Genomic DNA, 13,842 nt, shown 5'->3' on the forward strand with positions numbered 1-13,842 from the left:
TGTGTCAAATAAATAAATAAAATCTTAAAAAAAAAAAAAGTAAGAGATGGTCATGTCTGTTGTCAGAAACCCTTCGGTGGCACAAAATTTTGCCCCCTAAGTGAATCCTAATTTTAAAAAAGGGGGGGTGGTAAGAAGACCCTCTTCCCTTGCTGAAACAGTAGTCCTCAAAGGAATCAGCTGTGGGTTATATAGGAAGACCCACTGGTCATTATCCCTCTGAGCTCCCCATTCTTGATCACACTATAGGATACACCAGCAATGCGAAGGTCCACACTGTCTGGATAATCGAGATGCCACCTTGAGGCAGAGGTTAGGCAATACCTACATACTGAATACTGTATTTGCTAGAATATAAAGGGTATGTGAAGCCCTCTTGAACAGTTCCCATCTCTTGCTGTCCAAGAGATGCTCTCTCTCATTAAGTTTAAAAAGAATCAAAGTATGGTCTACTCCAGAGAGAGGAGGCATCCCCAAGTTGGCAGACTCCTAAAACACACATCATGAAGTATTTTTTGTTTCCATACTTCTTCTAACTTGGTCATGCTAATTTTGAACATAAAAGATCTTCCCAAATGGTTAGCATTTAGCTATCTTGACAAACAGTTCCTCAAAATATTCACCCAGATAGAACATCATTTCTTAACTATATTGAAATAAGATTTCAACATAGTAAAAAAGCACAATAAGCAAATTTTATATAGTAAATAAACTTTATTTATCTGTTCTTCCAAGATGACATTGCCAACAGTCACAGATCTGCATACAATACAGTATGCATACAATACAATATTGATTATTTACAATTTACAGTAGTATTTTTTCCTCTGAAAAATATAAGTACAAAAGCTAAGTAAACAATGAGGTACTGCTGTTTGGATTTATCATATGTATAGCTTAAAGAACTAGTCTTTAGCAAATTTTCAACAAATCAATCTGGATAAAATACTCAATTTAAATGCTCTAATTTATCAGAAAAAATCTACTAAGTTTCACCTCAAAATGTATTGCACAAGTCTTTAAAAGAAATCACCCTAAAAATAAATAGGAAAGGCAAGCAGTTCTTCAAAAAGAGGGACAAAAAGAATGGAAGAAAGGAACATTAAATGAGCCCGTAAGTCAGGTTGAGTTATTCAAAATATCTTTTAAAACAACATAAAACTCCTCCCAACAAAAAAGAAAAAAACTATCACCATTTCTCCACTGATATAATCGATCTGAAAGGCAGTCTGCAATATATCTGCGGGCCAATGTCAGGTTTCTCTTGGTCTTTGGCTCCATATCGGGCCCTGAATAACAGCTTGCTTCTCAAAGAGGCAAACACAGACAGGGCTCCATGCCTGCCCAACACCACCACCCCGTTTCTTCAAGACGACGATCGGAGCCATGACTGGAAAAGAAGAAGGGAAAAGGGATAAAGAAAAAAAATTTTAAGCCAACTTTTTGGGAGATTTGTTTTTTCAAGTTAAAATAAAATTATATTCTATGGTCTAGGGATTAAAGTAGAAATATTCTCTAAATATTAAATCCTAAAAAAAATCTTCTAAAAATTCTTGGAATGATCTGACCTATAGATCCTACAGGTCAGCGATCCTGAAAGACAGGACGTTTCAGTGACATCTGGAACTGCCACCTTTCACATGTCCTGAATGCTACTGATCATAGCTGGAGAAGCCAGGAGTACGTGTGCTGACTTGGCAGAACCTCACAAGGATGCAGTTATTCAGATTTAAAGGGGACAGAGAGTTCTTCCCTTTTCTCTAATGTGTTGATTTTTCTACATATTGCAATTCTCCTAGGATGATACGCATGGCAGCAAAGGACAAACAGCATTTTGGTGTAAAAAAGCTATGCCTCATTGGAAATTAACAAACTCAATTTTAAAAACCCTAAAATGCTAAGAGAAATGACGCTAATGATTCCTAATAAGGCTTCTCTGATTAAAATGCTAAAAGCCAGTAGCTAGATTAAGTTAAAATGCCACAAAAATAAATTACCAAATAAAATTAATAGAGATAAACTTTTTATACATATTTAGTGGAAAGAGAAAGTTTTAAAGTCTTCACAATTTGTAAGTGAAAAATATAATCCACTGATACTCATGATGTATTCCCAATAGTGTATTATTTATAAAACTTGCTCAACAATCAGGTTGGTCCTAGAAACCTAGAGAAGATGAGAAAAAGATCTTCTGTCATATTTAAATTCCTATGTCAGTTATTATTTTGAAGCCTTAGCTTATACTGTTGTGGGAAAAGAAATTCACATATGATTTAATAATGCTGCTCAATGTCAATGTCATGAAAAACCAAAAAAAAAAAAAAAAGGCTGGGAGAACTTTTCTAGTGTAAAAGAAACTAGAAAAACATGACAATGACATGTGATGTGCAATCTCTGAGTGGATCCTGGAATTTAAAAAATTATGAAAGACATTATTTGAAAAATGGAAAAATGTGAATATTTACAATATACTAGGTAACAGTATGTTAATATTAAATTTCCTGAGAGTGATAATTGTATTGTTGAGTTTGTAGGAAAATGCCCTTGTTCTTAAAGATATTTTCTAAAGTATTTATTTTGCAAGTTTGTAAGTAAGTGTCAAATGCTTGTAAGCGCAAGTGTTTGCAAGCAATGGTCAAGTGTTAGGGAGGGGAAGATATATATGGAGAAAGAGCAAGAGTAAGACAGCAAGTGAGAAAATTCTGCAAAAGGTTAAGAATTGGTGAATATCGGTGAAGGGTATATAGGTGTTCACTGCACTATTTTTACAAATCTTATGTTTGAAATTTTTCAAAATAAAAGCTGAAAAGACAATCAATCGATAAAATGCTACATAGTACACACTTCCAGTGATAAATGATAGTATTTAAATGATACAAAGACAAGCATAATGGAGTATTTATAATACCATGAACAAAGGAAAATGTTAAGGGATTTACAAGACTAAAGATAGTTCTAGATAATCACTAAGGGAGGTTAACTGATGTACACTAAAATCAAAGTGAGACTCAAATGTAGGCATAAATGATTTTTAAAGCTAAAAGATTAAAAAAGAAAAGCTATACATTTGGCATTTTAAACCTTGATACCATTAGCTGAATACTAGCGGAATTAAGAATCACAGAGAATCTTTATCTTAATTCGATTAAGCTCTATTAATTGCAATCTAGCTTATTTGTCATTTGTAAAAATTGCAGCGAAGTCAGAGGTAAAGATGTACCGTAAATGTTAGGTGGTGCCAAGTCAAGCCACTAGCATGACTAATACACAGAGCTGATGGCGGGGTGTTTAAATGGTGAGGACAGTTAACTGTGTCCAAACAGTTTAGATGCCTTCACTTCCTAATATAACTACAAACAGCTGCATTCAGTCGAAGCAGGCTGCCTTAGGGTCTCCTCGGGATAGATGTTATACCGTATGCGCCCAGGAACTAATAAAATTACATTTGTTTTAAAATCAACTTTACTAGTTTTCATTATTTCAGATGGGCCCTGATAAGTGGGCCTTACAATATTTTAAATTCTGGTTTCGTGAAATATATCGTTTCACCTCTACCTAGAAAATGATTTTTCACTTCTAACAATCTTTATTAATTGCCAAGACTAATCTTGGGAAATAAAAACTAAAAAGATGATAAAATACATAAATTTTTTTGAATTAATAAAATTTTAAAGAGCAATTTTTTAACTTTCAATTATTATTTAAAGAAGCAAAATTTCCTAAGATTATGTAACTCTTACTGGTGGTGGTGATTATTAATCTATATATTATTAATCTATAAAACAGAATTAACAGAAAATACCTATATTAACCCACAGCATAATCATATATTCATTAAACAAAAGAGCAAAAGAATTCCAGCGAAATGGTTAGTATCATGCAATACATTTGATTTTTGCACAAAAGACACAAGACATTATTCTTCACTCACCACATGCTAACTAAGCACAGACTGATGGTTTACTCAGAAGATACCACTGCGAGGTGAAGTATACTACAAGCCAGGAAGAAAAAAAGCTTATTGGGTTAGTTTTAAGACTTAATATAACACAGAGATCATATGTGTATATGAATTTCAAAGGATTAAACAGAATGTACTTAACATTTTCTCAAATCTCCCCAAATCAAGGGAGCATAGGCAAAGTATAAGGAGTCTGTAACACCTCCCTCCCATTCTAAGTATAGTATTATGTAGCTTTCATTTGCAACTTTAAAAATTTGAACAACATAATTAAAGATACTTCACACTTTAAGTAAATATTTATACAGAAGATTAACTGGGTATGATTATTTGCTTTATAAAAAGATTTCTTTCATAGTTCCATTAAAGTACACATTAAACTTTGATTTATATAATCTCAATTTACCATCAAAAATTTGGGGGAAAATGTTGATGGATGTGAATACAGTATGTCTCTATGTTGAATTGTCCTTCCTAATATATGTCAGTTTTATCACTGAATAACCCTCTTGTAATTCAACAGTATATTGTCAGGAATGGTTTCAGGAATGATGACCCAAACTGAAAATTTCCAGTCAAGGGGACCCAATCTCAAACATACTTTTTACCGTTAACAACCTTCTTAAATAAATTCTTTGTCCTATCTAAAATGGCCATAATCTAAGATTATTAATGAGCTTTCTGGTTTGCTTCAAAATAGCATCAGTAAAAAGGGTTATTTATAAAATCTGAGTCTGTTCTTAGTGTAACCATCAGAAGAATCACTTTACTTTTCTATTATATTTAATGGTGCAGTTAGTAAGAAGCAGCAAAATCAAAAGACAAACTAGAAAATAATATTTGCAACACACAACACAATAAGGCCAGTATCCTATTGAAAAACTTGCAGAAGTGGGCAAACTATATATAAAGGGACACTCCCTGTGTGTATGCTTTGTAAGCACTGAAAACTGGAAATGGCTTACATGTCTATCAATGGGAAATTGGTGAACTAAATTGTAGGACATCCATATAATCATACAATCAGCCAGTAAAAAGATTAAGGTACATCAATTTGTAATGAGGTGGAATAAAATAAAAATAAATATGTTAAGTGAAAAAAGCAAGCTGTTGCATTCTGCCACTTTTATAAAATACTTAGGTGATTAAAAACATAATTATAAATATATATTTATAAATCTTATTAGAAAGCCTGGGGATATTCAACAAACTATTAAGAGAGATGATCATGACATGATAGAAAGTGTTGGGAAGCTGAAAACATGAAGGTCTCCCTCTCTATGTAATATGATTCTGAATTGTTTGCAATGTTTTCTTTTGCAATGACCACATATTATACAATTCTAAGAAAATCAAGAGTCAAAACCACTTTGAGACAACAAATAAGCACTTTGTACAGTATTTTTCACTTTGCATCAGTATCTATCTCTTTTTTTTATTTTTTTTAAAGATCTTACCTATTTTTTGACAGAGAGAGACAGCGAGAGAGGGAACACAAGCAGGGGGAGTGGGGGAGGGAGAAGCAGGCTTCCCGAGGAGCAGGGAGCCCAATGCGGGGCTCGATCCCAGGACCCTGGGATCACGACCTGAGCGGAAGGCAAACACCCAAAGACGGAGCCACCCAGGCACCCCTGCCTCTGTTTCTTGATCCACCTTCCATGCATCTACTGAGCCCACACAAAAGCAAAGGTAAGCCTCTTTTGGGATGGAAAACTTCTGTATCTAACAATGCTTGAAAAGTTCAGATGAATTATTAACTCAGAGGAGATTCTTAAAATTCCAACCAAAGGGAAAAAGTGAGAAACATTAACTTAAGTACAAGACTGGTCGGGCAAGAATCAATTTTTAAAAATGACAAGAGTGGATGGGGAATGAAAATAAGCCAAATCTTCTTCAATAGAAGAGAAAAAAATTTTCCTTCAATGGGAGTCCTCAAAAAAATAGCCATCTAGGTGAAACATGTCAGTTTGCTAGTACCCTAAAAAGAAAAATGCATTGCTAAGAACACTTTAAAAGAGATGTCTATATAACAAAAGAACCTCTCAATTCCAAGAGATGAGTTAGCACCTGATTGAAATAAACTTTAATAAAATTATCCTAAATAATAACACTCTCCTTAAAAAAAAAAGCTGATGGTGTACTCGTAGGGCAGTTTTATCCAGCAAAAAAATAGACAAGTCAAAGACTTTTGTACTCACTCTTGCTCTTACCCTGTTACTCAAAGTATCTAGTGTACTGTAGCCATCTAAGTTGCCTAAACCATCACAAAATGAAGTATCAGGCACAGTAAGCTGGAAAGCTAAGAGAAAGAAAAAGGCTGTTCTCACCAAAAACAGCACGCGCATTTGGTGTGAGTTTTCTTCTGATCTTCTGTTATACATAAGGCAATTTTTTTCCACTGGAAACAAATCTAAAACTTGAAAATCTACAAATATTTCAGTGCAGCCTATGGCTGGCACTCCAAGGCACTGGCATGGACACAGGGACATTTTCTGAGCTGCTATCATTCCTGCAAAATGACTTGGCTGTCCTCCTGACATCTGTAATGACTGATCTTACACACATCAAGATTAACTGACCATTTTAAGTCTCCTTTGCTAGGAAAGACATTCTACACACACGTATTGCTGTGTGGCGGCTAAGTGATCATCACCGCCCCCTCTACCATCATCTCAGAAACCCAATGCAAGCACTATATACTCTGGTCTTCTGACAACCTAATAAGGGGATGTTTGTTTTGTGAAGAAACAGAGGCTCTGACACTTGTCAGTGAAGGACTAGGATTCCTTCTCTACACATCACAGCCCTCAAATAAGCCAGCATTTAATTATGCTGTACAATTTAATCTTGACTGGTAACAATTTCTCATCTATGAAATATAATCCTGAAATTAGGTTAAACTCTGAAACCACTTATTAAGTAATAATCGTTGTTTTCTATAATGGGGTTTTCAAATACAGAGTGTAAAACTCACTGAGGGGAGGGGAGGTAAAGCAAAAAGAGGTATATTGAGAAATACCTTACCAGCAGTCACAGAAATTCTTTGATCAAGGCCAAAAAGCAAATACACAATCATCAGGGTCATGAAGCAAAGTTTTAGACTGCATTCCTCTTACAACACCCACTAAATAATGCAAATGCTGGCATGGCTACACATTGTCAGCACAAAGCGCGGTCCACACTCTCTCGAGCATCCCCGAAATTAATGGATGGGAAGGCAGCTCTGTAATGTGCTTGGGTTTGTTTTGGTTTACTTTTACCAGCTTTTTAGCGTCCAAAGTTATAATAACAAAGCATTCAAGGTGCTGATTTTAAATACAAGGGAAACTGTGCTGCTTATTTATAACAAATTACAGAGTAGATCCATCTGGAACACACATTTAAAGCTAATGTCAAAAATAAATAAATAAATAAAGCTAATGTCACTAAACAGTTTTTAAGTGCTCATTTAATAAACTCCTAAAAAAGCCCGTATTCTATACAGTTATATATCAAATGTAAAAACAACCATGAATCACTCTCAAGTACCAAGAATCTCAAACTAACAAAAGGTGACTCAAATTGACTTATAAGCCATCTTTGAGCCTCACTTCATGCTCATTAGACATTATTTCATATTTCCTAAGCATCTATTCTTATTACTTGATTTATATTACTAGAAATACCTTTTATTTGTGCACAATGAATGGGTGCTACCTCTTACCCCTAAAATTAAAGGCGCCCACAAGGTCAACAACCATTATCTTCCATGTCTTCAATTTTCCTATACCCACCACAACAAACAGAAGAGTAGGTGATTGCTGACTGAACTCATTCATTAAGCAAAAGCTAATGATGGATAAGACTCTGCTTGAAGTAGTAGTGGAAAGAGTGGGACTTTCTTCCTGGGCAGGTCAGCCTCTGGGACAAGGGAGAATTATTTCAAGAAGGAACGAACAGTCACCATTTCATCCCTATCTAGAATGAATACCACTTTATTCAGGAATAAAGAGTGTAATATTTTTCAAAGATTTCTTTTTAGTTAAAAAAATTTTTTTTCCATCTGCTTTAAAAGGTTTTTCTTTACATGGTTCACTATTTACACTATCAACTCACCATTTCCTTCAAGACAAACAAATCCAAGACTGCATGTGTGTATGGGGTAAAGGGGAATATTTCCCACCCTATTGCCAAAGCCATGATAAAATGTAGCCCAAGAGTAAGAGGAGAGTTTGCCATACCCCAATATCAAGATGATAAAGAGGCCATGGGAGAATGAACAAAGGTGTATTAGATCATTTAAAAATATTTTCTTAAACTGGGCCATAATGACAGAATCATGTCGACAGGTTCCAATTACATTGGAGAGTTTTATTTTCACAAAGACACAGCTGTTTTATACAGTGAGGAGGAAAACTACTCTGAGTAACTACATGGTTTTAGAATTAAAGTTTGCTATAATTTAAAACATTCTATTGACCAAGGGCATACATTATAGTGATATACTTCTTATAAAAAATATTTATCACCCGAAATAACTACAGAGGTATAACAATGTTTTTCAGGCCATTAGATACAGGGAGGAATGCTTTCCAAAAAACACTTAAATGCTAACCAAAATAATTGCAACTGTCTCAGAAAATATACAATAGGTAAATGATACAATGTGCAATGGAGTAATGGGACAAAGGTCAGGGATGCTGGGATGACTTTAGAGAAAGCAAGGAAGAGGAGATCAGGATGTGCCTGATACACTGGGGTTCCTTCACAATTGGCCCTGCGCAATGCGTCAGTGGAGAGAAGCATCACGCCTGGCTGGCTCAGTTGGTAGGGATGCAACTTTTTCTCTTTCTTGTAAGTATGCTCCACACCCAACAGGGGACTTGAACTCACGACCCTGAGATCAAGAGTCGCATGCTCTACCAACTGAGCCAGCCAGGAGCTCCAGGGTGCAACTCTTGATCTCAGGGCTATGAGTTCAAGCCCCACATTGTGCATGGAGCCTAACTTAAAAAGAAAATAAATAAAATGGGCAAATTAAAAAAAGAAAGAAAGAAATGGCTGACAGGTGCAGGGTGTCTGGCCTGGAGAGGAAAAGTCCTCCACTCAGGCTATCCACAAATTTTTGGTTGAGTTCCATGGGTTAGAACCAGAACAAACTGGTAACCACTACAGGAAGGAAGATTGGGGCTCAAGATAAGCAAGAGCTTTTGTAAGAGACACACTCTGTCGAGATCAGATGGGATGCTTCGGGAGGTTTATTGGCTTAGTCCTTCTTACTAGAGATACTCAGACATAGGCTAACCCATCATAAAGGAGATCTTTGCTTGCTTTAGTGAGAAGAGAACAGTGGTGCTGGGATCATGAAGCAAGTAAAGAAACGGAGAAGGATGTGAACGGTGCTGCAGGCTACCAGCAAGACAAGAAAAGGAAGCAGAAAGAGAAAGCTAGGGCAGGACCTGAGACTTCACAAATTTCACACTCTGCTTAGAATGGATCTTCTTAGTGAATTACTGGCCCAGGGCAAAAAGAAGTTAGGCTGGGGAATAATTCTGCATAATTTATGAAGTGTGTATTTGTTTCATTTCAATTACAGCTAACTTCACACAAAGGTTTCTAATAATACAATTATCTACATTTCCCTTGCTGGGTATGTCAAAAACTAAAAAATGCTTAAATTTTTCACTCAGAATTATTATATTTGAAAATAACTAAAGTGGGAAAGAGAGATGTAATCTATAGAACACCAAAATTCATGGCATAAACTGGTTTTAAAAAATTATTACTAGAGATACCAGAACAAATGCCTTTTCTGTACTTCCCAGAAATAGCCCAAGTTCTGGAAATCCCATATACAGCATATATGGGTGTCAACCTCATATATGCTATTGAAGAAGACTGCTCTTTCCTTGAGGACACCATTTCATATTTGCCCTTGGTTAAACTTTCTTAATGTAGATTCACTCTCATTTTTTAGGCTACGGTATAATAAAAACTAAACATTTAAAATATCTTCCATTAACTCAAAGTCTTTGTAAATTAAACAGGATATAAAAAGATGGGATAAAGTCATCTTCTATCTGTAGCCTACTTTTAAAGCTTACCATTAGCCGAGCATCTTCTCTTTCCAAAATTTTCTGAGTCTGATCATCAGGGAACTTCAGTACAGTGGTTATAACCTTTGCCATGGTCTACAAGAAAAACAAGAGATGATCACTAATAGACGGTGAAGCAGATGAAGTCTCACCCCATTCTGACATGTTCTGCTGGTGGGATTCTTTAGTGCTCTCAATGGAAGCCACGACCAAAGAAGTATGATGTGAAGGTATCAGTCAAGGAAATAACAGCCAACACTAGAATTTCAATTTAAAAGGACTCCTCACAATGTCTGTTGATATTATTTCAAGACGATGCAATTACAATAGCATGAAGCTATATAAAGTTCTAATGCTCTTGGCCCTTTGTCTTAATTAAGATGAAACTTTATTACTCATTCATTTTATTAGGTTTTTTATTTGTAGAAATCTATCTAGTAAGTGATGTATTGCCAAACATATGCTCTAGATAATCAGAATTAGATACTCTCAAGTTCAGCTTTAACTAAATCACATCATATATCTCATAAACATGGGCTACTGCATGAACATGAACATGCTTAGTAGGTATTTTTTACAACATGCAGCACATCAGCCTAATAGAAATACAAATTACATTTTAAATAAACACAAGATGTTTTGTTTGGTAGAAAACATGATGAATCAAAACATTACACATGGTGGCTTGCAAAACAAGATCATAAATTGTGCAGATCTAAATGAATATACCGTAAGTCAGACTGTCACCCAAAAGCTCGTGGAAAATTCTCCTCAAAGGTGGAAATTCCCTATTTTGTATCAAGATGAGATGTTTTGAGGGAGACAGAGAGGAAAGAAGATACCTTATGAAATAAGATACACTTACGAAATAAGTAGGATAACAAGTTCAGTGCTTACATACAAATTCAGGTGCTAGTGCTCTCCCCTGAGGATTCCTACAGAGGATGGCAGGGTCACCTAGAGAACTCACTCTAACATTCTTGGTTCACAGTTACACAGATTCTGTGTGTGTGTGTGTGTGTGTGTGTGTGTGTGTGTGTGTACGGGAGGGGGCCGGGGACTAGGGAAGGCCACTAAGGAAAATATGACATAATAGAGTTAACCAAAAATTTTACAAACTCACATCATATATAATGTATATGTATAATTATCTCCAGGAAGGAAAGAAACTAATGTTTTTTAAAATTCCTATTATGTGCCAAGCCCAGGCAAGGCACTTTACATACTTCTAATACTTATTTCAACTAATTCTGTTCTTCCACCACAAACCCCATACGCAGCAAGATGTCAGCCCCCTTCCTTCCTTTCATCTTTACCTCTGCCATTTTGAGGATCAAAAAAATACCATTTAAGGGGCACCTGGGTGGCTCAGTCGTTAAGCGTCTGCCTTCGGCTCAGGTCATGATCCCGGGGTCCTGGGATTGAGCCCCACATCGGGCTCCCTGCTCCGCGGGAAGCCTGCTTCTCCCTCTCCCACCCCCCCTGCTTGTGTTCCCTCTCTCGTTGTGTCTCTCTCTTTCAAATAAATAAATAAAATCTTTAAAAAAAATACCATTTAAAATAACGCAGTTCTTGGAGAATTCCAAAGGCATTTTACAAAACCCTCATCCTTTAAATTGTATTGCCTAGATAGAACAGAATCTTCCATGCTAAACCAGTCTAGAAACTAAGCATATGTGGCATGAAATGACAAGAGGAATATGAAGTAGAGACTATATCAGTATCTTTTTCATTAACACTCTGAAGCAATTTTTAATGGTTTTTGGTATATTGTCTAAGAAGACTGTTTTTAGGAATTAATTTCAATAGCTGGTAAGATTCAAAGTACCGAAAAGTCCACTTATATTCACTCTGAAACCACATACACGCACACACAAACATGTCTGTCAAAAAACCCCCAAACTGTCGCTAGTTGTCTCCACGTTTCTAGACAATGTTAATGAGAAACCCACCTCTAGATTCATCAGCAATCCTGAAATTGCAGCAGATTACCCAGTAAAGACTTAAAGCTCTTCCCTGGCTTGCCAAAAAATTTAAATGGAGAAGCCCAGGCTCTTTGCCATACCATGGGAGAAAACTCAGTCGGTCTATTCTATATACAGTAATATCCTCAGTCCCTGGGAGGTAAGGCAAAGTTCAAATGAGCCACCTGGTTTAGAGGTGGCATCTCCTGCCAGGTTTTCTTGAGGGAGAAGCTTTAATAAAAATTAGGGTGAGAAACACTTTCTACTGAAAAGGAAAACAGGCTGAATTTAGCATGGAGGATCAAAACCCAAGACAAAGAAAGTGAAGGACAGAAGAAAGAAGGGACACTTACTTAGCTTCATACTATAAGAATGAGTGTCCTACATGTGGTCTTCTTAAATAAATCATTTGCCTCATAAAATAAGGAACACTGTGTGCAAAAGCAGATGAAGAAACACAGGTGGGATGACATACATATCCTGCTGGACAAGATACAACTTCAGATGAGGATCAAATCCCAAAGGCCACAATATACTCTGGCTCACTCTAAAACCACAGCCTGGTCTCCATTTCAAATTCTTTAATGTGTAGAAATGAAGCAAATCCGTAAAAGATAAGTCTAAAACCAGCTCTGAGCTTGTCAATCTCTGCTCAAGGGCTAACTAACCCCCAGTCCCTACAGGTAAAACTCTGAAAACATTCCATGCCTTCCACACCCTGTGCAGCCCTAAAAGGAGTCACCACCACCATAGATCCAGTGTTTCAGTTGGACCAGACTACTTGTCATTCCAAAACCCACACTCAATTTCCTGCCTTGGACCTCCTGTCTAGGCTTTCCCTCACATCTGAGTTCATCTATTCAAATCTAACCACCCCCACATACCCCCCCACCCGGCTTTAAAGCCCAGCAGATACAACTGCTTCTCCACAATGTCCTCCTTGACCTTCCCACAAGTCAACAGGAGAACTCTGTGCCTCTCTTAATGACATTTTGTATCATGTTATGCTTAACTGGGAACAGGTCCACTTTCCTACTATATAGTAAACTCCTTAAAATTAGGGATGGGGTAAAAAAAAATTAGGGATAGTGTCAAATTTCATCTTTCTACCCATCGTGGTGATAAACAAAAGGCCGCATGTAGCAAGTGCTCAATAAATAAGTAGTAAATTAAGCTGAATATCTGCTACCAATTTTCTGTATTTACCTGTAAAATGTGATGGCAGAATGACAGACTCATCATTAACCAGATGCATTGAATGCTGACGATAAAAGACCAGAGAGAGCACTCTGCCACATGGATTCCCAGTCAGGTATTAGACGGGGCTGCCTGTGTCCTGAGGACACCCCTTCCAGCTGTTTCCTAAGTCACAGCCTAAAACAAGCTGCACAACCCTGGAAGCACAAGCTTGCACTTGGCAGCCTGGCACTGCCCCTGAACACATCTATGCTTGGGCTGGCTCTTTCTTCAGGATTCAAACTCTGTAGAGATCTCAGCCTCCACAGTTCCCAACCTCCAGAAGACACAGTTTGAGGCAGTTAGTCTCTTCATTCCACAGATCAAGAAAAGGTCAAATAATTTATTTAGCACACTGGATCACAGCTTTAGATTCAACAAATGAACCAATAGAGCTACAGTTCTGAGAAGCCTTTTTTTTTTTTTTAAAGATATACCCTTCTCCCTTCCCTGCAGTAACAAGGTAACATTAAATTATCTACCCCACCTCAGATACAGGCTACTATCCAATAAAGACTTAATAAGAGATTGTTATATTTCATTAGCTTTATTTTTAAAAAGCAGAAAATTCGCTTTAGCTATTCTTTGAATTTAAAAAAAAATTCCT

At 36.5% G+C, this 13,842-nt stretch overlaps 1 protein-coding gene across 9 annotated transcripts in view; it reads right to left on the bottom strand.

Moving 5' to 3' along the window:
- Positions 1-708: 708 nt before the first annotated feature.
- GOLGA4 (golgin A4) overlaps positions 709-13,842 on the bottom strand; it is a 121,352-nt gene continuing 108,218 nt past the window's right edge. For 6 of the 9 annotated variants that reach the window (XM_073902143.1, XM_073902133.1, XM_025884460.2 and 3 more), the window contains 3 exons: positions 10,045-10,131; positions 3,932-3,994; positions 709-1,390 (listed from right to left, as the gene is read on the bottom strand). In XM_073902143.1, the coding sequence (XP_073758244.1) occupies positions 3,965-3,994; positions 10,045-10,131 (117 nt within the window). In that variant the 3' untranslated portion in view covers positions 709-1,390; positions 3,932-3,964. The remainder of the gene's footprint in view (positions 1,391-3,931; positions 3,995-10,044; positions 10,132-13,842) is intronic. The other 3 variants (XM_073902140.1, XM_073902156.1, XM_025884484.2) reach the window with 1 other exon arrangement.

Source organism: Callorhinus ursinus, unplaced genomic scaffold (genome assembly GCF_003265705.2).
Source record: "Callorhinus ursinus isolate GAN/ISIS: 27379988/994484 unplaced genomic scaffold, GSC_fseal_2.0 scaffold1, whole genome shotgun sequence".
NCBI lineage: Eukaryota > Metazoa > Chordata > Mammalia > Carnivora > Otariidae > Callorhinus > Callorhinus ursinus.